At 35.4% G+C, this 26,365-nt stretch overlaps 1 protein-coding gene across 2 annotated transcripts in view; it reads left to right on the forward strand.

Moving 5' to 3' along the window:
* Positions 1-26,365, forward strand: part of map3k20.L (mitogen-activated protein kinase kinase kinase 20 L homeolog) — a 95,321-nt gene that overhangs the window by 47,715 nt on the left and 21,241 nt on the right. Inside the window, exons 11-14 of one of the 2 annotated variants that reach the window (XM_018233970.2) lie at positions 1,009-1,144; positions 20,436-20,480; positions 25,858-25,888; positions 25,977-26,104. In XM_018233970.2, the coding sequence (XP_018089459.1) occupies positions 1,009-1,144; positions 20,436-20,480; positions 25,858-25,888; positions 25,977-26,104 (340 nt within the window). 2 annotated transcript variants of the gene reach the window in all.

Raw genomic sequence — 26,365 nt, forward strand, 5'->3', positions numbered from 1 at the left:
TTGGTGAGATCAAACCTTCCCTCTGCTCTCAGCTTCTGTTGCAAATCTGTCTTAAGTGATAGGTGGCCTTCCATCTTTGTCATGTTGACAGCAGAGAAGCATTTGCCAAAAAAAACTAGGTTTGCTGTGAGCTCATGAAAGGTCAAAAGAACAGTATGTAGAATTGAATCTAGAGATATCAAATCTTTGTATAAAAAAAATCTCATCATTTTCTCATTTGATCAGTATGCTTAGATCCTTATTTCTGGAACAAATCCCATTGCTGGCCGCCTACAGTTACCAGTGGGGTATATTTTAATTCTTAGCGGTAACCCACTCTATATTTCTGCATTGCCTAGGAAAAAAAATAAGTGGGTCTTTTGTGAAGATTTTTTTGCTTTGTTGTAGAAATGAATATGTTACTATGTGGTCGTCATGTGTTTGTCCCACTTTTATTTAAGAAAAAGGGTATAATAAAAGGCCATTTTGTGCAAGGCGATTTGCCCTTATACGGCTATAGTCTGGTGTCCTGTAGTGTTGCATTGGATGCCCTACAAAAAAATATTCTGTCTTATATTGAAATCGTAGCAGCAGCACCAATCTGACGTTAGTTAAAGGTGCAACACTGAAAATAGTAACACACGGATCAACATCAATCCCTTGTTATATTATATTATGGTATTCTTTAATTAATTCTATAGTCTGGAGCACAGTGCAAGTACATAAGTGCAGTCATCTTTATTTGACATGACAACACCATAGGAGGGTAGCTATTCCTATATATATATATATATATATATATATATATATATATATATATATATATATATATATATATATATATATATATATATATATATATATATATATATATATTGATTCATCCATTTAGAAAAGCCTAATGAACAACTAAGATGTTTGAATGTATATGTGTATATATATATATATATATATATATATATATATATATATATTTTTTTTTTTTTTCCCTTTACCCAAATGGTAAATGAAATATCTAACTTTATGCAGATGTGAAATTGAGGAAACATTGGAGAGGCTGAAGAGACTGGAGAGAGACTTGAGCTACAAAGAACAAGAGTTGAAAGAACGGGAAAAGCGTTTAAAAATCTGGGAGAAGAAGCTGACAGAGCAGTCACACACACCTGTAAGTACATGCAGTTAAAGTTCCTCTCTGTGTGCCAGCCTGATAAATTATACCACCATGAAATTTCTATAGATGCACAATAAACCTCCTCTATGCAGACATACTTTAAGTCAATTAGATACACAAATAAAGCATTTCTAAATACTTGTTATAACCCTATTGAGTGTAAACATCATGATTTATAATTATAAAGTGTTTTTTCATAAAGCAAAGGAACAACATCATGCTTGGTGGAGAATACGAGTGCTTGTAAATGTCTCTCTTATCAAAGTTAGGCTAACAAGGTGTGTATGGTACTGGGCTATTACAATGAATATTAGAGCTTTAACAAACATGAAAAACGTATTAGTATATGGGAGAAAAAGACCGTCACATCTTTTTTCAATAAAAGGCTGGCATGAGAAAATATGCCAAGACACTCAGGCATACAGTCAGCAAGGACATTACTCATATAGCTTAATCAGGGTTATCAGTCCCTGTCAAATTTGTCCCTGGGCAGTAACCTGTAGCAACCAACCAATCAGTGATTACATTTTTGAGCCACTTGCAGATAAAACAACAAATGCAAAAATGTAATTTTGTTTTTATGTCTTGCTGCCATAGTACACATTTTCCTATTGTTGATTAATGAACCCCTCACATGTATAGATACAGATACAAAATGTTCTTTTCCAAGGGACACAGGTAACTAAAGAGAGCCTAAAAGATATCAAGAGGCTACATGGGAGTTGGCATTATCTCAGCGCATGCAGTTAAATTAACAGACAACTATCTGACCCAAAGCATAAAATGTTGTTGATGTATGAATTGAACCTGGTGGTTATACAAATGTTGAATCTAATATCCAAAATGCATTGGGGGTTTCCAGCGAATGTGGAGCAATATGCCTTAAGGTCTTAACAACATGTAAACATTATTGTTTTGCCATCAACACAGGTTTATGCTAGCTAATATAACATCAAATATAAGGTGTCTTCTTATTATTGTAAAGAAAAAGCAAATGACTTAATAATGGAAAAGGTTATCACCATATTTTCAAGCATTCTGGACACCCCAATGTCTGGGTCATAAATTGTAAATACACCCACAACCACAATGTTGCCTTTAGTTTTACATGGTCATGTTATCATTTTACGAAGATATTGTGGCCAAGGATGTACAGTATATATAGTATGTGCAGTGAAAATTGACAGCAGATTGTGGCCAAGGAGCCGAATGGGTGTTTGCAGCTACAGGTGAAAGTGCGTAGTTCAGACTTTTCAGGATAATAGATCCCATACCATGCATTTTCTCTGTTGTCTATATTTGCACTTATTTATTTACATTACACAAACTCACAGTGATGTTAATCCATGTCTTGTGTCACACTTTCAATGAAAAACATGCATGTTCTCAACTTCTCACCATGTACGAATGCTTAATGCTTCTTTTTATTTAATGAGGTGTGTGCACTTGTATGTTTACGTATCAGCAGTATTGTATCCACAGTTCAGTTTGTGCAGTGCGCTTCTTTCATAGATACATTTTAGCAATAAATAAACCAAATAGGCTCTATACTCAAAGCTAATTTCCTAGTGACTTAAAAGTGAATAAAGGCTGCGTAAAGATGACTTTTCAAGTGAATACTAGGTGGCTGATTTATTAATTCTCCAGTTTTTTTGTGATTGCAGTTTGAACATTGCAAATTGCTAATAAATAAATTGCAAAATAAAATGATGCAGTTTTTTTTTTACAGGGTTGTGATTTTTCATCTCTGTGCACTAACATATTTATTTAAAAAAAACTGCAAAATCTATATTGTTCATTGTAATGAGTCTACAATTCAGCAGTTTAAAATAGATGGTTTTATCTGCCAAATGTTTTCATTTGAATTTCCCAGATTTTTTTTTTTTCTTAGTTGATTAAGCTTGCACATAAAGTTTGACTACAGATAGAGAAGGCTTCAATAATACATCATGCATAACCCACTCTTTTTCCCCTTGTAATAAATCGGACATTCTGCATGAAGCACCTTCTGTGTTGCTTCCAATGTTCCCTGTAACTCTCTCGTATTTGTGTTATAATGATTAGTAAATATTGGTAGGAAATAGGAGTATAGTTCTATATTTGGTAGGAAATTTGAGTGGGGCAGTTTATGGAACATAAATGCTACTGCAACTTACTGCAATGAATCATCTCCCATAAATGGAAGAACTCTAAAATATTAATCAGCTGGAAGAACAATATAGCGGTGTGGGAAATGTCTAAAGACCTTGTAGTTTCCCTTCATGTAGCAGTAGTTATGATATTTAACAGTTAACTTTTTCCAAGAGAGGCCAAACTGTGAAAATATTGAGCATGTTTCCATAGTTAATTAAATATTTAGGCAGCAAATACCTTCCACAGGGACTGTAAACTTTTTCATTAGTTAAATTTGAATGTGATTAAAAATACTGATAAAAATTAGGTATTGTGTCTTTAATTAAACACATTATATTACGATCCCTACATTCATATTAAAGCATAAAGAATGCCATAAAATAAATGCTACTGTATCTAGAAAGTCAGTTACTTTCAACAAATTTGTTTTCTAAAATAAATATTACCTTTGACAACATGTTTATGAAGTTAATAAAATAATAAGCAGGTGGCACTGGACATTAATAGTTTTTGGTGCAACAAAGCTGAAATAGGTGACATTTATTGAGATATTATCTCTCTGTTATGTTCCGCCACAAGAAGGATGTCAGGAACTTTTACAAGAGAACTATAAATTAATTGGCTGACCTGCCAAGCAGTTGGTACTCATGTCTGACCTCCGTATCAGCTTCTCGATCCTTAAAAGAAGACAAGTCACATTGTGTTCCTTGCATGAGGGAATAAATAGGGACGTACTTACAAACCGTTTGGACACATCACAGGGTGAAACTGCTGAGTGTTCTAAAATGGAATGGATTCCAATTAAACTGAGCAGCCCCTGTTTGGACATATAATGACCAATGCAGATAAAAGATACTGAGGTGAACAGATACACAGGAACCCATGTACCAAGTCTTTGCACAAAAAAATATCAGAAAATAAATAATATAAAGAAATCGTTTTTTGAGTCACTCTGTTGATCACTTATATATGAAAATAAGACCCCTTTGAACCTGCAGGTGTTTTTCATGGACCTTCATCACCTGAAATAAATATCCAGTAGATATTAGTCACCTGAGAGAACCTCCCATGGACATAGTCCCCTGAGAAAATATTCTTATAGACTTACAACCACCACTAAGAAGTAACCCCAATATCATTTCTAGCTAGCATAGTTAATTACATAAAGAGAACCCAAAGGAATACGTGAACAAATCAGGCAAAATTATTTATGAATTTCTAATGTCAGAAAAAATCTACAAATTGGTTTGTCTCCAAGACTAACCAGAGTATTAGGTATTAAGTATAATAGCAGAAAGTATTTTAACAGTTAAATCAGTGAATATGAAATTAATTCAGCTTAGGTTTAATATTTTGCAAAATGAGTTCAACTCCTCCAAATAAACCCAAGTGCATATATATACATACTCAAACAGACCTATTTATATACTACAAAATATACATTATGGGGCACATTTACTAAGGGTCGAATATCGAGGGTTAATTAACCCTCGTTATTCGACCCGCAAAGTAAAAAAATGATTTACTGCAAATAGTTTGACCGAACGATTGAAGGAAAAATCGTTCAATCGAACGATTAAATCCTTTGAATCGAACGATTCGAAGGATTTTAATTCATCGAAAGAAAGATTTTCCTTTGATTAAAAAAAGCTTAGAAACCTTATGGGGAAGGTCCCCATAGGCTAACATTGAAACTCGGTAGGTTTAAAGTGGCGAAGTAGGTAGTCAAAGTTTTTTTTAAATATGCGTATACCTATTTTAACTAACTGTAGATCTTAAGGTCCCAATAGCCTTGGGTATTATGCTCGTTTGAGAAGTCATCCAAGTCATTCTTAAAGGCATTGGCTTTATGGTTAAGACAAAATTAATTTATAAATGTGTTATAGACATTTTAGAAAATCTATTCTGCGATTGCCACCCCCATCTGTACTTATATTGTGGATGATTTTTTATTTGGTTGCAGTGATATTTTGCATGGGTTTTTTAATAAGACATTTATACCTATAAAACATTATCTCTAACCATTCTGTTAGCCATATGTCTAACGGCAGCCATGATGCCAATTTGTGTACTTGATTGCACGATATTCCATGCATGCTGTCTTATGGGTGCTCCTTCTTACTGTATGTGCTAACACCTCGATTCATATTTGTGTTGTGTCTAGAAATACCTGCTGTTTTAGAAACCATTTATACAAAAGGCATGTCACGTGTGAATTATTTGTGCCTCATCTTTTGCTGTTGTCCTTTGAATGGCATGTCACATTTCATCCCTCTGTACCATTTGTAAAAAAAAAAATATCAATAAACATGTTTTTTACTGATGCCTGTGTAAACTATGTAGCTTTGAAAGGAAATAATTATTCAGCACTTCCTCCAATAATAATTAGAAGAACCATTAGGTGTTTGCACCACTATGTTGCTCCCTCTGACACAGTGTGGCACAACACTTTTCTGTCTGAAATGAATGGCAGATGAGAAAATAAAATTTGCTCCATCTGTATCTGTGCTTGCTTGATGCTATCAGCAGCCCAAGGTACATTAGGTCTTTAGTTGTTTAGAATCTGTACCATATATCATAATCAAGGGAGTTTATTATCAAAGGGGGAATAGAGCTTACCACACTTATCAAGGAGGAAATTCCAGAGCTCCTTATTTGTATTTATGTATAATTTTATTTATATAGAGCTACTTCTGCACCAAGCACTGTATAGTAGTGTATTAATAGAATAAACAGGGGGTCATTACAGTAATAAATACAAAAAAATGGAAAGTACAGTTAAAATAAGAGTCAAGGGGATGGAGGTCCTTGCCCTGTATAGCTTACTTAAATATTTTTAATAATGTACAGTAGTTCAACAGTACATGCACAGTATATATCAAAGGATGAACTCTCACTTCCGCCTCTTAATAAATATACTCTAAAAATCCTATATTGGTGTATAGAATCCTATTCTTATGGTAAACTGAGACTATTTTCACCCTATGATATGTATATCCCAAGGACCTAGCAATAGAGTTATCTATAGACTATCACCTCCCAAAGCCATATAAGATTATAAAGACGGTAGAACACTAACTTGATTTTACCAGGCAATAACTGGAGCACAGCATCCCTCAGACAAGGGGGAATCAGTGTTTTACTAAGCAAGAAACCTTGCATGCAGCTGCTATTGTTTTCAGAATCAATACCTTTTCAGAATAATATCCTTTAATTAAGAAGATAGCTTAAAGTGGTTGCTAACAACTGTTATTTGGTCAACACATAGGCAGAAGTCATAATAGTTTAACCACTTTATTTAGACATGCGTATTGTTGAAATTACAACCTATCACACCACAAGGGTCTCTTCTTCAGTTACAGATTCTTCATGGAGAACTGAATTGCATTTATCCAAAGAGACAAACTCTCTGAAGTCTGACAGCATATAATTTCAACCCAATGCTGGTGCAATAAAGGCACTCGTACTGCTCATTCCATCTCTCTAATTGAATAACTTTTTAAAATAAAATTACTATTCCAGTCACATGCCACTTTTCCCCCCTCCACTATATTATTTTAATGTAAACACATAACAAGTTTTATATCATGTTTTCTGAAGGGGTTTCTTATAAATTGAGAACACTAGCAGAGCCAAGTATTTGCTGCAATAGAATTCTATGACGAGAATATACTCACAGGCTGTTGTGAACTAGAAATAGCAGCATTCTCATTGAGACAGTGGGAGACAGAGGAGAATGCTGGAAGTTGTAGTCTACAATTAAGGAATGGCTGTGAAATGACAATTACTTTTCTAGGTTCTTAAAGAGAACTATATAGTGCATCAGTAGAGACTATTCCTTTGATGTCTGGAATATTTTCAGTGATGAATATGGAGCAATGCCATGTGCTTCATAAATATATCCCTTTTAAAGGCAGTCTATGATCCCTGTTGCTGTCCTACTGGTGGTGCACATGTAGCCCTCCAGAGTGCTCAGGAGCTTTAATGACCACTTGAATGATATCATTATTTTAGAAAGATCTGGCCTCTAAACATGTAATCTAGTAAATAACTGGGTCGCTATAGGGTAGTGGTTACAGGACTGCATCTGTATCCCAAGCATGTATTTTTGTACTTATTTGGACCCCCAAATATTTCATCAAGGGATGTCCTCTGCATGTGTGAACAGCAAAGCGGTATGTTTCATGACAGTAATTTGAAAAACCAATTTGCTGTTGTTGCCCAGCAAACTTCCTTCAAAAGAGAACTTGATTGTTTTGAATCCAATCTCTGTGAAAAGCAGCAATGCATCCAGTAAAGGCCTAAAGCCTTGGTCTGACTCTCACTGTCAAGTGGTATTGCCCTTGGCCAATCACAACTTCAGGGGACAAATTTTTATACCGTCTATATCCTGACTGGATCTTCACAGGGAGTAATAATACATTCCTGAGCTATTCATTAAATCAGCATCCTCGGAAGCAAACGTGTGTGTTTTGTAGCTCCTGTAATCATAGATCGCCTTTAAAGAATCTCTGAAAATGGATTTGGTAACCACCTCCATTGAGGCCAATTCTCTGTGCCTGTAATCAGTGGAGCAATGTGTAGCCGTGGTTAGCAATGACTTTGAAGATATTCTCAGACCTTGGAAATAATTGTGAAACAATTTATCTTTCGGACGCAGAAAAATAATAAAAAAGTTGTGTAGATGGTTTGTTTTCATACACTGTAATAGTATTTTTGTCTGTATTCTCTGTTACTTTCTGAACATATGCCTTTCTTCTCTCTCATGTGAAATCTAACTTCGTAATGGTGGCAGAGAAATCAAAGGCAAGCTTGGGTGTCAGATCTTAGTTTCAGGTTTTTAATTCACTAATCATTTTACTTTCCACTTGCTGCAAACTAATCCAGTGTTGGGGGTTCTTTGATTTAAATTGATCCTAACTTTCCTTTTTGCCTCTGTCCTTTCCTCCTTGTTAATAGCTTTTCTTTCCTGTTGCTGCGAGGCTGTCTCAGAAGTCTTTCTTTGAATCTAAAACAGAGGAGTCAAACAGTGCAGAGATGTCGTGTCAGATCACAGCCACCAGTAATGGGGAGGTAGATGGCATGAACCAAAGCCTGCAGGCAATGATGAAGGGGTTTGGAAATATATTCGATATGAATGTCGTAGGACCCGTCTTGCATTCTGGGATGCAGATTAACATGCAAGCCAAACAGAATTCTTCGAAAACCACGTCTGTCAGGAAAGGAAAGAAAATCAATATGGCGTTGGGATTCAGTGATTTTGACTGGTCAGATGACAGCAGCGAATGAAAAGCCCTTGAAGAACAAGTCAACTCTTATTGGTCTTTGGAACTGCAATTTGTGTGAACCACAAGGCTTGTTGCTGTGGCCTTTCTAGAAACTTGCTAATGAAAAATACAAGTATACATTTCTTTTTTAGATTGGTTTTATTTGAGAAGATGTTGTAATGTTTTCCCTTCACTGCTGTTTTGTAATTGCTTTAAATATTGATTCATTAACAAATGGTTATAGGTAGCGATGTACATTTGTGGTTCTTGATTATAGAAAACATTAAAGCTTAATGTCAATTTATATTTATTGGCTGAAAAATGTAAGAGTTGTTGTAATCCTCTGTAAATCCCTCCCTCCATCTTTATATATGTTTTTTTTTCAAGTAGGAATAGAGTTTTTATGGAGTATAGCATCCATAGATTATCAGACTAAATTAAATGAAAGTGATCAAATATGATGCAGATGTGTCTATGTAATAATCTTATTGGGTGGCATCCAAGGCACATTGGTTTATACAAAGACATAAGGAGCAGTTCCCCTTGTCCAGTCATATATTTTTGATATTATATATTGTTATTACAGAGGTATCAAATGTTACTACAAAACATTTTCAGTAGTGTTGGTAATCATTAGAACCTTCTGCAAATAACAATCAAGACAAGGAGTTTGACATTAAACCAGGTTTAATTCAGTGATTAGAAAAAAATGTGAAGCATATTAGATCAAACCAAAAAGAAACTATGCAAGTGTACTTGTAATGGCAGATATACTGCAAAGGAATAGTGGTTCCTAATCAAATCACTCTTTGCCAGATGTACAGATGCAGCCACTTTGGTTTGTCTGTTTGACACAGAATAACTAAACACAGATATCCCATTTATCTCATTTAACACAGAAAACTGTGTCACAACATCCCATCTGATTAAAGCATTCACCATTGTGAACAATGCTGCTTTGGTATGCTAATGAAAGGGTTAAATGCATTAAATGAGTTAAGATGACTTTAGATAACACAATTTCTTCAATTAACCATGAGTCATGACGCATTTAACTCACAAAACCAAGTGGCTTCATCTGTATAGGAGGCATTGTATTAAATCGGGTGCAAGGTGATTGCTATATATGTATATAAGAAGCTGTATATAAGAAGCAACCCCGATAATAATCAACAGAATGGACTAGATGTAAAGACATGACTAGGCATACAAATTACTCATCCATAGCTTTTGTTCAATGGCAGCTAAAGCCCTGCTAAAACTGTTGATGCTCCTGTTTGCTTGATATTGGTGTACATCATTACTCGTACAGTAAAGCTGACTTTGTATAGGAAGATAATGTACACTAGTCCAACACCTGAACATGTGTGGACAACCACCATATGGGTGGGAAAGTGGTCAATGGTTCTACCATTTAACCTTGATAATAGGTAATAGTTTCATATGACGGGATGACTGTACAAGAAAATGTCCCTTAGTACTGAATAATAATACCAAATGACACTGTAATAAATTGTTAAATATTATTTTTACTAGTTAATGGTTATCACCTACTGTCTTCATTAGGGTAATGGGTGGTACAGCACCTCAGAAGTGTCATAAAGAATGGGGATTGTAGATGAACAAGAAATCTTCTGATGTTTCTGCACAAAGTCAAACCTGTTGACCATTTACCAATTCTTAACTGGTGTGTCGTTGTATATTTTTTAAACTATTGATTTAATTACTATCTCCTGACCTCCAGTTCTTTTATAACAATATTGGAAAACACAATATTACTTTAATACATTGCTAATGATGGCCATCAGACAAATGTATCTTTGACTGTTTCTGTCACTCCAGTAGTGTGTTTGATCACTCAGCCCTCACATTAACTACCAGATCATTCAAAGTAAATAGAGACAGAACCCCCTAAGTATGTTCATAACATTTACAGAAATACACCATATAACTGGGGCACGGATAACTGACAAGCAGCACTCACAAGTGTATTTTTTCAAAAAAAATAGCTCAACGCCTTAAACCTGGGAAGCTTTCTATTTTTTTGAAAAAACACAAGTACAAAACTCACAAAATAAATATGAATGTGCAAGGTATGCCTATGCAAAGGAGGAACATATACTTTAAACTGCTAATTTTTCAGCGGCTAGTGTTGGCACAATAATGGGTGCAAAATTGATCCAGTTACATTAGCTTTAGGCTTTTGTTAAATGCAGGGCTCCCACTGTGTACCTATAGCTGGTCCCTGTTGTGCCTATGGAATAGCACACATATAAGGGACATACAAGTGGACATCCATAACTACCCCTCAGATGGCCTCCAGTGCAAATATTAGCTCCAGGTTGTGATGAGCCAGTGACTTTGGAGTTCTTGTAAAGAATGGTGCATTGTGGATAAAACACAGTGCTGATTGTAAAGCAGTTAGGTAAGATGTTTTATTAATACAAATGTTTACAGCTAAATGTTCCCCTTGAAGCATTTACCAAATGTATTACCAAATAAAAAAGTGGTTATTGGATAATAGTGAAAGGAAGAGGTGAAAGTGAGACTTGACAAGACAGTCTGTATAGTGAGTTTCTTGAACTTTCACAACAGCCTTGGAGGCTACATAGGTTCAGCTCTCTTCAGTTTACAGTAAATTGCTTAATCTTCAAACATAATTAGAAAATCTCTGATCTTATTCAAGAATAAAATACACATAAAATACATAAAGGAAGGTTAATGTATCATAAAATCTCAATTGCTTTAAGAGCGTCTTGATTGGCAAATGTTTCATTCTAATCAAGGAAATGCTGTATATTGTTTGGAAAATTGTACCTTGCCTGAAAGCTTTTACACTAGGTAGGAAAATGGAAGGAGAATGCAGGCCAAATGGTTTCTTTATACAGAGTCAATGTGTTTCTAAATGACTGCCAATGGAAATGCAAATGTACCCTAGAAAGCAATATAATGGCATAAATGCACATGATTTATGAAATGACAAAAACGCAATCCACAGTATGGAGATTAGAGCATTTAGTAATTGTAATAAAGCTGAACTAAATTAAATGTATGGTTTGTTTTGTATAATTGTCTCCAGCAGACTAAAGACATCTCCCGGCAACACAGGATAAGAATGGGAGTCTTATTTCAAGCAATTTTTTTTTACAAATACAATCTGGCTATGAATAACTCAAAGCTTTGGAGCTGAAACATTGGGGGACCTTGTGAAAGCTATATACATAATTTATTCATTTGAATCTTAATGGTCTCTGTCCAAATATAACATTTACCCTGACCTCCTTCCACTGGAATGTGGCCCCTGTGTCTGGTTTTCCTATGCCTTCATACAGCCAACAACAGCCAGGCGTTATGCTCAGTACGTAGCTGTTTGACTCCTATTGTGATCCAGTTCCTATTTCTTTCCATCTTTGTGCAATATATAGTATTCCTGTATTTAGATATTCTGGTATTGTTTTCCTAGTTTTCTAAAATGCTCTGAAAACATTCATAGCCAGACTCAAAATAAAATGTATTTTTTGGTTCTGTTGCTTCAGAATTGTGTGTAATATGTTCTAAGAATGCATCAAATTCATGTTTTTATTCAACTAAATTTCTACCCAAATCTGAGCCCCAAGTTGTATATTTAAATTAGCTAAGTCGTGAAAACAATCTGCAAACTAAAAAATGTGCAGTTTCCGTCATCCAGCAGTCTAAGATCACGTGATTTTAAGGGTTTGTATTCACTTCCCTCAGGCACTTGGATTCAGACAATTCTGGGATTTAGAGCATCCCTAATATCTTTTATATTGGAAAAGCTGTTACTATGAACACTCCTTTATTCTTTGTTATAGATAGATATTATATAGTTGGTAAAACACCAGTACAGATATTTTAAAGCAAGGATAAGACTGTACAGTCTGCAATGATAAATCAGAGGTGTCTAGACAGTCTCATTGTGTACTTAGGGTCAAATTGATCAAAAACTGTTTTTAAAAGCTTGACTAGCCCTCTTTCTGCTCTTTATATGTTGGCCATGCCATTAGAACTTACTGGAGCCACTGTTTTTCTTTTTAAAATTCACAGCTTTATTGTGTTCTAGCCCTGACTCTGAGTGCTGGTGGATCATTGCTCAAAATGTGTAAGCATGAACACTGTCCCACAATCTCACTTAGGGGCCCATTAGCTAAGTTCGAGTGAAGGAATAAAAGAAAAAAAACTTTGAATTTCTAAGTGTTTTTTTGGCTACTTCGAGCTTCGAATCGAATGTTTCGAACTAAAAATCGTTCGACTATTCGACCATTCGATAGTCGAAGTATTGTCTCTTTAAGAAAAAACTTCGACCCCCTAGTTTGGTACCTAAAAGCTACCGAAGTAAATTTTAGCCTATGGGGAAGGTCCCCATAGGCTTTCCAAGTTTTTTCTGATCGAAGGATAATCCTTCGATTGATGGATTAAAATCGTTTTGCACAAAACGAATTGCGCAAAATCCTTCGATATTCGAAGTCGATGGAATTTAATTCGCCAGTCGAGATATTCGACCCTTAATACATCTGCCCCTAAGTGTGAATTTTAAGTTCTAGTAAGTCCTAGAATGGACTGGTGTTTTCCACTTGTTTGTTCTTTTATTTATGAATGAAACTCAAATAGTCACAATTTATCTAGGGGAAAAAAACAAAAATTTGCATGAAAAAACCTGTACAAGTCTGTAGGTCAAAAGCACTTTTTTAAATTGATTTTCCCCCCCAGTTTTTTGTAACATTCAATATTTTCAGCCTTATTGACAGTGAATGGAACAAAGTGGGTTTAGTTTGTGTGTGACTTTTTTCCTTAACCAAAACACTACTGGGACAATTATGTCTTTGCTAATGTTTGAGAATAAGAAAATGTGGTTGTGGGGGGAAAATGTGTGAGTTTTGTTGCAGTCTTTGTTTTCTAGATCAAAAATATAATAAATGTACCCCAAGTCTTACTAACAGTTATTTGGGAAATAGTTAAAAGCTACACTGATGATATGAGATAAATTATGCACTTTCCTGTCCCTATATCTTTAAAACAGACATCCCAAAATCTCTTAGGGGCAGATTAATCAATATTTGCATTATCAGGATTTGTATTTTTGCTGCAGAAATTCTGCTTTTGTATTTTTGAAACCTGAATTTATTAAGCTCATAAAACTCAAAACTTGAATTAAAGAATTACGCATGTAACGGCATGGCATGCAAGTTCATGTAGAAGTCAATAGGAGTTATATTTTCAAATGTCAAGATCTTTTTTGGTTAGAGTTGTAGAGGTAAATATGAAATGTGTTATTTAAGGAACAGCTATAGGATATTCAATTACAGTACATTAGATAGAGTTGTGCAAGGAGACACTTACAGGGGAATGTAATAAAAGTCGCAAAGAGCAAAACAATTCGCACCAATAAGACTAAAAATCCACATCTCGCAATGTAATATTGTTCCTTAAACGGTTATTGCATTGCGAATTTTAATTGCGCACTGCGAATTTTAATTGAGCATTGCGAATTTTAATTGCGCACTCATAAGAAGTGCTTGAAGGTGTCGTAATCTTTTGGAGCAAACATAACGACTTTTTCAGTAAGAAGTTTTATTACATTGACTGCGCATTGGCGCAAACTATAAAATTCGCAAACGGTCTTTCACTGTCGGAAGTGGTCGCTAAACAGTTTCCGGGCTCGCAAAAGCTATATTAAATTCGCACAAAGCAAAATTTGTTCGCGCAAAGGCATAACTTTTCGCATTGCGAATAGTTTTTCCGTTAGCGATTTTTATTACATTCCCCCGATAGTGACCAAAATGGGTAAACTACATATCAATTATAAACACCTGCACAAATTATAGTTAAAAACCATAAATCCATCAAAAGTTATATTGACCCCATACAATTAGTATACAATACTAGCATGTTTCATGCTTGCCCAGCCTAGCAGTTGTCTGCACTGAGGAAAATTAAAGGGGGTGATATTCAATGTATCCTCTACCAGCCAAAGGCATGCGGCAGTTCTGGGTGTTTCTGAGAATGAGCCTGTCAATTTAGAATACAGGAAGCCCAGCATGCTATGGAGAAAAGTCTGATTTGAAAGTATTTTTTTTCATATTATGAGCCCTCGTGAAATAACATTCGACATGTCAAGCTTGTCTGCTCGAGAGTAATTAAACTCTGCATGTCCTGGACATACAGATTAGGCTTCCTTAATAAATTCTTCTTCCAGCAATTGTCTTGTGCTGAGGCATCTACGTTTAAATGGGATTCATCAACGCATTTCAAGCAGTGGGTCTTTTGAACTGTATTAAAAAGAATTACTGCATATTTAGGCATTGTATTTCTGTAATCAGGCAGCTTCATCGCTCTTAATGCATTTCTACTTTGCTTAAGATTGAAAAGAACATATTTATTCTGCTTGTGTTAGTAATGGCAGATTATACAGTGGTTTCACTATTATAGAACAAAGCAATTTAGTGCTATTAGGAGGATCTTCCGCTGAGTGCAGCTAAGCGTAGAACATTGTGATGTATATATTATATAGATATATAGACATGACTTTGTAAGCAATGTCAGTATGGTATTGATTTCTATCAGATACAGCAATAAAATTTGTGTTTTTAAACATATTTCCTCTTTAAATGGGGTCTAATGAATAAGAAATATTGTGCTCGATTTGCTAAACAGCTGTGATAACTAACGCCTGAGCTAACAGCAAAAATAGTCCGTTATCATTGTTAAAATTGTAAGCCTCTGTTCATAAGACATTCTTGTAAATATACCTGCTTTGGTGATTATTGACAGCCACGTTTTAGTGTTATCTCCTCCAAAATTAACATCATGCCCCTGTTCATACAGGTTAAAAAATGTTTTCCACATCAAAACAGACCAGGCATTATAACTGACAAGTGTATTATATTAATAGGTGATTATGCTATTATCGTACTATATATTAAACATATATACAAAAAATTATCAATGATAAATACGTTTTTCCCATTTTTTTAAGGACAGCTGAATCCGATTCATTAAGATAGTTGGAAATGTATTTTACATTTCATATAGATAGATTCCTTTATTTGTCACATGCAAAGTTATACAAGTACAACCTGTAGTGAAATGTACCCTGATCATTCCAAAACTGTGTAATTGTTTTTAATAACAATATACGCTTATAAAATGTAATACCATATTTTTCAAAAAACACTATTCTTTTAATATGAAAATGCATATTAAATTTCCTGCTGTGAAACACTAACAATATTTGAGTGCATTGAGCATATATTATAAACAATACGTACTGAAGTGCAATGTGCCATATTGTTCACAAAACACAGCAACCAGCGGATAACAACACCTAGAATATCCAAGAAAAGAAAAGCATATATATTCATATGTTCCTCAATATCAAAATAATAAAAAAAAAAACAAATTGAATTTAGATTTACTTTTTAATGATATTGCTTATTGGTAAGATAACAGTACGTACAGAATTTATTGTGTTGTTAAAGAGCTTGAAGTGAAATTTTACCTAAAAAAAATTTTTTAAAGGGGATCCTCAACTTCAAATCTTAGCATTATGAAACAACTTTTCCATATGCATGAATGAAACATTTTCAATGTTTTTTTTAGAAATATATTTATTTTCACCAAAAGATAAGCATACATACAGAATAGACTGAAGCATGCAAGTATTGTGATAAATTGGGTTACAGAAGACAATTGGGTAGACCTACACACATTCTTTCACCCAACCCAATAGATTTTCAGTGGTTTTAACGTTCTTTGTGCCTGCAAGTGCCACTGAAAGCAGTATTTGTCATTTTCTTGTTCTCCACATAAGACCCCAGACTTTGCATGCTTCTTCATAGGTCTGTTAATCTATATTGATCCATTCTACTGCATAAGTCACAACCAAATATGCTAAGACAAGAGTAGGACAGACAAATAATGCTTTTGATAAGAATTACATTTACAAATAACTGTAAAGCCCTTGAAATTGAAGAATTTCATTCTTAAATGAGCTGTAAGATTACAGGTGAGGTCACATATATAAATGGTTCTGCTAGGAATACTCATGACATTTAGAGGCACATTTATCAAAGGTCAAAATTCTAATTCATGTGAGTTTTTTTAAAACTCCCATAAATTTGTCCAATCAAAATGTATTAATAAAATCAAATTTTCTCATCTTGGACAATTTAAATCGACCTGAAAACTCAAATCGAATACGATTTGAATTAGAAAAACTCAAATCGAATTTAAAAAAAACTCCATTCGATTTTTTTTCTCAGAAAAAAAACTTGAATGTCAGGAAGGCTGCAAACATCACCAAATTGATCCCTGGACCTCTCTCATTGACTTATACAGCAATTTGGCAGGTTTAAGGTGGCAAATAGTCAAATTCAAGTTCTTAAAGGGCCAGAGTATGATAAATATCGATATTCGAGTTAAAACTCAAATCAAGTTTGGATAATTCAAAATTCTAATTTGAGAGTTTTGACCAAAAAAAAAATCGAAAATTTGAATTCTCACTTTGACCCTTCATAAATCTTTCCGATTTTTCCTGACTAAAGATTTGGTTTCAAGAAAAGGCTTCATTCCAAACCAATTATGAGGCATTCTGCTACAACTGTTAGTGTTTTTATACAGGTCATGGAATTCCGAGGTGACATAATATCCACATATTTTGCAACATGGGGTACTTTATTATAATACACAAGTTTGTGAGTCATGTGACAAATGACATCACTAAGCTCTTGGCTCTTGTGTATTATAAGGAGTTTATAACATATTCATCTGTGGTATCAAAACATGAACACAATAGGACCCCTGAAATGTCATTAAGACCTCAGTGCATGTGTAAACTCTATGCATGAGTATCATAGCTGACGGTAGGGATAAGAAATGGTTCGTAAGCTTTGAACTGAAGCTGATACCAAGATTGTAAAAAACGGAAAGTCCTCATAAGCTTCCTTGCTATGTCTTCTCTTTGTCAACAACGTTCTAGTAATTTTGATGAAGAACACTCCTTAGGCTTCTTCCTGACCTGTAGTCTGTTTCAGGTAGGGATGCACTGATCCCACTATTTCAGGAATCGGCCAAATCCTGAATCCTTTGTTAAAGATCTGGCCAAATACCAAACTGAATCTGAACCCTAATTTGCATATGTAAATAACGGGGTAAGAGAACAATGCATTGAACGTCTGGTTAAAAAATATTTGACTTCCTTCTCAATGTGACAAAAAATTGCATGATTTTTTAGATTTTGCAGGCACTTGGATTCGCTGAATCCTGTTGAAAGAGGCCAAATCCCGAACCAAATACTAGATTTGGTGCATCCTTAGTTTCAGGAATAGATATTTGTATATTTTCCACTTGTTGACAGCTTATAAAGAAAGATCTATCCAGTTATACCCAACAAGAACACTCATATGCATTTATAAGATGTAAAAACTATGTACTGTATGTTTAGTACAATCCAACGATTCCCTTAATATTCAGGGTGCAGTCTCTTGCCAGTGGGAATAAGAGGGAACTATGTTCATTATAATCCAGTATACCTTAAGGATTAGACTCCATCAAATGACCTTTTTGACACACCTCGATTTAGATAATAAAAATGTATCTTTAAGTTTCGGTAAACAATCCTAATTTACCCTTTTGTGTGGCTGCTATTTTATTCCAGAATCCAAAAGCTAGACACTCTGAACCTGTCTGTCCATGTAAAGAAATGGAATAAAATTTCCTTGTATCCATGAAACAATATAAAACAATTCCACTTAGCCTCAATTTCCATTAAATAAGCCTCAAGAGTAGTTGTAAAAATATTATTAGCCTAATGATAACCATTAGTATCTACAAATGTGACCTTGGTGTTACATTTCCTGCTATTAGATGCCTACATGCAATTATACCAGCATGAAAATAGGGACGTGATACTGATTTTGAACATTGGCTTTTAACATATCCTAATACTTATGTCATGGAAAATGCACTGTATATATATTTTTAAACCAGCATTTAATGGAAACACATAACTGCTTTTAGATGGGCACAGTAGCGGTCACAAATTTACTCACATTTTTATTGTTGAATGTATAATTGGATAATCATAGTAAAATCCAACTCGGGAAGAATACAGAGAAGATGACTGCAATGGACACATAAGGGACGCCTGCATAAGGACATCAGGACCCAAGAGGATAATGTTTCCCTCTGAACCTTACCCTTGTCTCTTCCAGTAAAATGGATTTCAGTCTGTTTATGCAACTTATTCATGTTTTTCTGCTGGTTGATAGCTGAAGGGTAATTGGAGACAGCATCCAAGGACAATGATGACAAGTGTATTACTGTCGGGAACATAATTAGAAATTCTCTGTACAAGACTCTCACATGGGCCCTGTGTTGTTCAAATACAGAAAAGCACATGTAGAGGGAGATGTAGAGAACTCCTAATTCAGAGATGGTTTTAGGGTATGGCAGATTTTTTACTGATCCTCCAGCATCTCAAAGAGCCCTTTGGTAGAATTTGATTAAAACAATTTTTATGTAGAAACATTTCAGCTGTTGGCCTTTTGTAAAGGTATTGGCTTCCTTCTTTTGTTTACTTATTTATAATAGAGTGGGACTAGCTGTCAGTAATTGTATCCAGTTACTTGGCTCAGTAAACTTGGACTTAAATATATTGAATTTGTTTATGTTTAGAGTTCCTAAAATTGCAGTGCAATCCGACAGCACAGGTCAGATTACATAGGAAGAAAATGTATGAATGTGAATCTTGCCATATCAAACTGAACATTTGGGGATCATATACACTGCTGACAATGGTTTAATAGCAAATGGACCGAAATTGTTGGTGTGGTTTTTTTTGTGGTACCAGTATCCCAACCAACTGCTCTTCGAGTAGTGGCAGATGATTTTTAGTTATATGCCACCAAGTGTTTTTCATATAGTAGAGGGACAAAATGGACTCCCCTATTCTATGGGAATGACTGCCGAGCATTGGCTAAAGTCTAGTGTCAGGTTTTAAATGCTCAAAAATGCACCATGGGGTATATTTATCAAAGAGTGAAGTTAAAGATCACCACAGTCTGCTAGAGTGAAATTCCGCCTCTCTCCATTAATTTCTATGGGGTTTTTAAAGGCGTATTTAATAAAGGGTGAAAGTGAAGGGTTCACCATTTGATAAATACGCCTTTAAAAATCCCATAGAAATTAATGTAGAGAGGCAGAATTTCAAACTTCACTCTTTGATAAATATACCCCTACGTGTTTTCAGTGACCCATGCCTGTCATTAGAAGGTACCAGACACTTGTTGGCAATTCCAACTGATGTTAAATGGAGGGAAAGCATTTTGTCACTCTTTTTTTATGAAACAAAAAGACACATACTGACATGTTTTAATTTTCACTGATTTTAAATGACCCATAGATTATTGTTTAACTTTTCCTCACAACTTTCCCTTTCTCACCAGCTGGAGGAATAAAAAGTAGCTTTGATAAAAGGGGTTTAATTGGAACATTCATTTAAGTGCCTTCTCCCATAGTTGGTCTGATGGACCAAGGTCTAGAACGGATTTACTTTGTTTCCCTGTTCTGCAGTGTTTATAGGGAGCAAACATATTTTTATACAAAAGCCCTAAGTGTATATTGGCCAGATGTAGGTCCTATCTCTGTAGTACCAAAGCTTTCTAATAATGTTTTGGTAGGAAAGACAATATATGTTTAAATTGTGTTTTAAAACAAAGATAGATTTTTCATAATAACCTGCTTGAGTGGTACAACATGTTCCACCTAATGGAAGTCAGTATATATATATATATATATATATATATACATACACACATGATACATAAATATTCTAATGTTTAATCACCTTTCTGTCGTTCCTCCTACAGTTGTTGCCTTCCTTTGATATATGTTCGTGGACAGAAGAAGATGTGGTAAGAATCACAGACACTTTACTATAATGTAGCTTGTAACTGAGGTTTCAGTGTTCCACCACATACAAAAATGTCCTAAAGGACACTCATTTGGTGCCTAGTATACTTCATTACTTATTACAAGTATTATTTCATTAAAGGAGAAGGAAAGCTATGGAGGCATTTTATTGCCAATAGATAAGCTGCAATAGTGCAAGCTAGAATGCTATATTTATTCTGTACAATGTTTTACCATACCTGAATAAAAATCTCTAGAAGCTCTTTGTTTGTTTAGGATAGCAGCTGCCATATTAGCTTGGTGTGACATCAATTCCTGTCTGAGTCTTCCCCTGCTCACTTATAGCTCTGGGCTCAGATTACAGCAGAGAAGGGAGAGGGGGAAGAGGAGCAAACTGAGCATGCTCACACCCGGGGCAAGGAAGTTTAAGCTGAAGACAGGAAGTCTGATACAGAAGCCCATGTTTACACAATAGAAGGAAAGAAATGCTGTGTTACTTTTGAAAGAGGACTCAGAGCAGCACTACTTTGAGGGTTTACTGGTATATTTAGGCTAAGTTTTAACTTTCCTTCTCCTTTAAAAGCACTGGGATACAGCTCTGTCAGGTAATGGAAGTTAATTCACACCCTTTACTTTCAAATTCTGACAAGCTTTTAACAGAAATGCTCAGTAGTCTTCTTTCACGATTATTTTTAGTATACACACATGATACTATACAGTACAAACCTTACTCTAGGTTCTACATTAAGTATTATTTTATTGATGATATATTCACATTAATAGGACAGATAAGAAAATCTATTCACTTTTACCAATGTAGATCAGATTCTTTGTTATTGTTAAGACTTACGACCAAACTTATTACAAATTGTTGAGTTGATTTGAGATGTAGAGTATATCTTCCCTAGATTGGCACTGGTTGCACATGCCCACTGCTCCATTGTTTTGTGCAGGTGTCTCCACTAAGTGGCACAGCTTTGCATTCTGCAAGATTGATACACCCCCCAATGAGGCGCAATATAAATAAACATTTTCTATTTCAGGGTAAGCTCAGGGGAAATAATTATTGTTATATAAAATAGCCAATGAGCATCTCTTCAGCTGCAGAAAGTTTTCCAGGCTGCATATAGAGGGATTGCCTTTATGGTTGACTTTCCATCAAGAATTAGCTTTGAAAATGTGTTATCCAATGGCTGTTATGGTACTGAAGATGATGTGAGGTACCTTTATAACAATCAGCTCGTATCCTTTGGAACAAATTAACACCAACCATCCCTCTGGTCATATATACTTTATATCAGTATAATTATAATAATAATTATTGCTGTGGACTAGTACTGGAGAAGGCCTATTTGAACCATCTACAGCTAAAATTCTACTGGTTGACCAAGTTCTCCCTTATAGGACACATCTGCTGTAGATCAGATATTAATGGCCATATATTGAATATGATTGCCATTATACATAATCAATATAAAATAATTAACAGTTGTTTTCCAACCTATGTCTGCTTAAAGCCTATAGCACTCAAAATATTCCTAACCCTAGTTTCCTAGGAAAGGAGTAGATTAATGTACAAAATTACCGTATATACTCGTGTATAAGCCGACCCGTGTATAAGCCGAGGTACCTAATTTTACCTACAAAAACTGGGAAAACGTATTGACTCGCGTATAAGCCTAGGGTGAGAAATGCAGCAGCTACTGGTAATTTTCCCAAAATTTCTCTAAATAACAGATAGCTAGAATCTCAGCTGCCATAAAGCAGGACAGGACTGCTGCTTACAATGGGGATCAGATAGGATTTGTGCAGCCACTGGGAGAGAATGCTCTGTTATACAGATACGCTAGCTAGAATCTCAGCTGCCATAAAGCAGGGCAGGAATGCTGCTTATAATAGGGATCAGATAGGATCTGTGAAGCCACTGGGACAGAATGCTCCCCAACTAAATAGTAATACATGCTGAAGACGAGCACAGTTAGTTCTCTGAAAGATTTGTGATTTTTTTTTCCATAGCAATGGTATAAGCAGAAATACAGGACAAAAATAAATAAGCAATGCCATCTAACACTGCAATACACCTGCACGCTGATCACAAATGTCCACTTCTTGCAGTAAACATTCCAGATTATGTTGCATACAAGCTATATCACTGCCAGACAATAATGGAGTGTTTCAACGATCGGCTAATAATGACAGATACGTTCCTGACACAGTAAATACTTTAGCACAGGAAGTGGTGCTGAGCCGTAAAAACTTCAGTCTGAGAAAAAGCACAAATTACATCCCAGTGAGAGTAAGCCAAAGGTCAAAAAAAAAAAGCTACTTACAAATCAGACGGTGTTTGCAGGGTTAAACCATTATTATTGCTGACAGCGCAGCTACTGAGGGAGGGGGAAAGCCCCCCCCGCTCATAAATGTGATCGCCCGTGCCTTGAGCCTGCTATTCACACACGCACGGAGTATTGAAGAATGTGGGAGGGGATACAGGCAGGGACTGTCAGTCCGGTCTCTCTCCTTCCGTATCCAGTGACGTGGAGACTAGGGAGGGGGGACGTGATGTGGGCAGGTAAGAAATCATGCTTACGGTACTTACTTAGCCTGTCTGAGCAATTGTGTTGCTTGTGCAATGGTGACTCTGCGCATTTGCTGTCTGACTCGCGTATAAGCCGAGGTCGACTTTTTCAGCACATTTTTGGTGCTGAAAAACTCGGCTTATACGCGAGTATATACGGTATATTAAAATTAGACATAACATTTTAGACATAATATGAAAAGAAAAATGTGGATATCCGACCTATACTTAATTGGTAAACAAAAAATATATATTTGTATCTCCTAAATTGGACCTGAATAAAGTCACAGTTATATAAACTTATAGTCCGTTCCTGTGCATCTCTCTTGCTGTATTTGGCTAGTTCATATATCACCACTTATGTCACATAAAATGAAAACCATTAAAATTACATTAAAATGTAAAATTACAGTTCATCCATAAAATTGTAATTTCAGTAAAAACAGGGGGTTAGTAGAAAATGGTTCTTGTTCATGTACAGTGGTGTGAAAAACTATTTGCCCCCTTCCTGATTTCTTATTCTTTTGCATGTTTGTCACACAAAATGTTTCTGATCATCAAACACATTTAACTATTAGTCAAAGATAACACAAGTAAACACAAAATGCAGTTTTTAAATGAGGGTTTTTATTATTTAGGGAGAAAAGAAATCCAAACCTGTGTGAAAAAGTAATTGCCCCCTGAACCTAATAACTGGTTGGGCCACCCTTAGCAGCAATAACTGCAATCAAGCGTTTGCGATAACTTGCAACGAGTCTTTTACAGCGCTCTGGAGGAATTTTGTCCCACTCATCTTTGCAGAATTGTTGTAATTCAGCTTTATTTGAGGGTTTTCTAGCATGAACCGCCTTTTTAAGGTCATGCCACAACATCTCAATAGGATTCAGGTCAGGACTTTGACTAGGCCACTCCAAAGTCTTCATTTTGTTTTTCTTCAGCCATTCAGAGGTGGATTTGCTGGTGTGTTTTGGGTCATTGTCCTGCTGCAGCACCCAAGATCGCTTCAGCTTGAGTTGATGAACAGATGGCCGGACATTCTCCTTCAGGATTTTTTGGTAGACAGTAGAATTCATGGTTCCATCTATCACAGCAAGTCTTCCAGGTCCTGAAGCAGCAAAACAACCCCAGACCATCACACTACCACCATCATATTTTACTGTTGGTATGATGTTCTTTTTCTGATATGCTGTGTTACTTTTGCGCCAGATGTAACGGGACGCGCACCTTCCAAAAAGTTCAACTTTTGTCTCGTCGGTCCACAAGGTATTTTCCCAAAAGTCTTGGCAATCATTGAGATGTTTTTTAGCAAAATTGAGACGAGCCTTAATGTTCTTTTTGCTTAAAAGTGGTTTGCGCCTTGGAAATCTGCCATGCAGGCCGTTTTTGCCCAGTCTCTTTCTTATGGTGGAGTCGTGAACACTGACCTTAATTGAGGCAAGTGAGGCCTGCAGTTCTTTAGATGTTGTCCTGGGGTCTTTTGTGGCCTCTCGGATGAGTTGTCTCTGCGCTCTTGGGGTAATTTTGGTCGGCCAGCCACTCCTGGGAAGGTTCACCACTGTTCCATGTTTTTGCCATTTGTGGATAATGGCTCTCACTGTGGTTCGCTGGAGTCCCAAAGCTTTAGAAATGGCTTTATAACCTTTGAAATTGAACTCAGGTGTGATAAACCACAGTTAAGTTATTTTTTAACAAGGGGGGCAATCACTTTTTCACACAGGCCCATGTAGATTTGGAGTTTTTTTTCTTCATTAAACCTTCATTTAAAAACTGCATTTTGTGTTCAATTATTCAATTATTATCTTTGACTAATAGTTAATGGTTTTTGATGAGCAGAAACATTTAAGTGTGACAAACATGCAAAAGAATAAGAAATCAGGAAGGGGGCAAATAGTTTTTCACACCACTGTATAAACGTTATTAGTTCATTATGATATTTAGTCAGGTTACTTCATTTAGATAAAACTGTGGGTTTATCGTTGGCCAAATTATTACTTGTACTATCATTGGCCATATTGACTTATTACTTGTTTCTATAGAAATTTGTTGTCCTACAGGGGCATTGAAATATATCCAGTAACACGAATTCCAATACAATTACATTATACAAATATACAGATAAAACGAATAAAGTTCGTAACGAACAGTTGTAGAGTCATTCAAGACAATGGTCAACTTATATCAGAATTTCAGAGAAATTTACCATCGCAACAATGCCAACAGTGTATCTTATAAAGTGGACTGATGAATACCACCCGGATTTGCACTCATTTTACAAATAATAGTTATGGTTCCATGCGCTACTATGAACCTGGGTGATAATTCAATATAGCTTCAAAAAACCACTCAAGGCCATATGCTCTCTAAATGTCTGAAGTAAGTTGGCTGCTGATACTAATGAACTATTAATGTCTATATATGTGAGCTTGCAGTGTTTTCTTACCACCTGTTCTTTTTACTGGAAATTTGATGGATGATCTATAATGTTATAAGTGTATGAATTAATTGAGTGGTGATATATGAATTATACATGATAAACTGTGTACAACATATACATTTGGTAATATATTTAGAATTTTATATGTGAATGTTTCAGTCCGATGTTTATTTATTTCCACAAACTCAGACTGATCATTCTGTAAGTGTGTCGCAACTTGAATGTGCTGTCCATTTCCAGTCCAAAGTCCTTAGACTTAAGTTGTTATTTGTTATGGAAATATGTTATTCTATTAATTACACACCCATTGCTATTTAAAAAAAAAAAAAGATATTTTAAAGATTTAATTTTAGTTTCTTTATTTTCGCAGTACGTTTGGATGCAGCAGCTGGTTAAATCAGGTAAAGCCATAAATGGATGTGAAAGACACTGCATTTGTAATAAACACGGTAGATCAGTGTAACAGCTCTGTGCTTCCTTGCACTATAGATGATGAGAATATATACGCCTCACTGTTCAGACAGCATCACATCACGGGCAAAAGGCTGCTTCTGTTAGAAGAAAGAGATCTAAAGGACATGGGGATTGTCTCTAAAGGGCATATCATTCATTTAAAGGTATGTAGCATAAATTCAATTATATGATCCTTTCCTATAAATAAGAAGGTCCCAGAAAAATTCAAAAGTTTTTTTAAGGGTAAAATATTTCATATATACATATTTCTTTTTTTTTCTGTTTTCTGATCCCAAAGCAAATGTAAAATATTAACACATTTTGCCCCAGTGTTTTTGTAATTTCCATGCTAGATACTGGACTCTCTTTTCCTCTTCCCCTACCAGACTGCAGCAAACTGTATACATATCCTACAGAAACAAAGT

The sequence above is a fragment of the Xenopus laevis genome, chromosome 9_10L (assembly GCF_017654675.1).
Source record: "Xenopus laevis strain J_2021 chromosome 9_10L, Xenopus_laevis_v10.1, whole genome shotgun sequence".
NCBI classification, from domain to species: Eukaryota; Metazoa; Chordata; class Amphibia; order Anura; family Pipidae; genus Xenopus; species Xenopus laevis.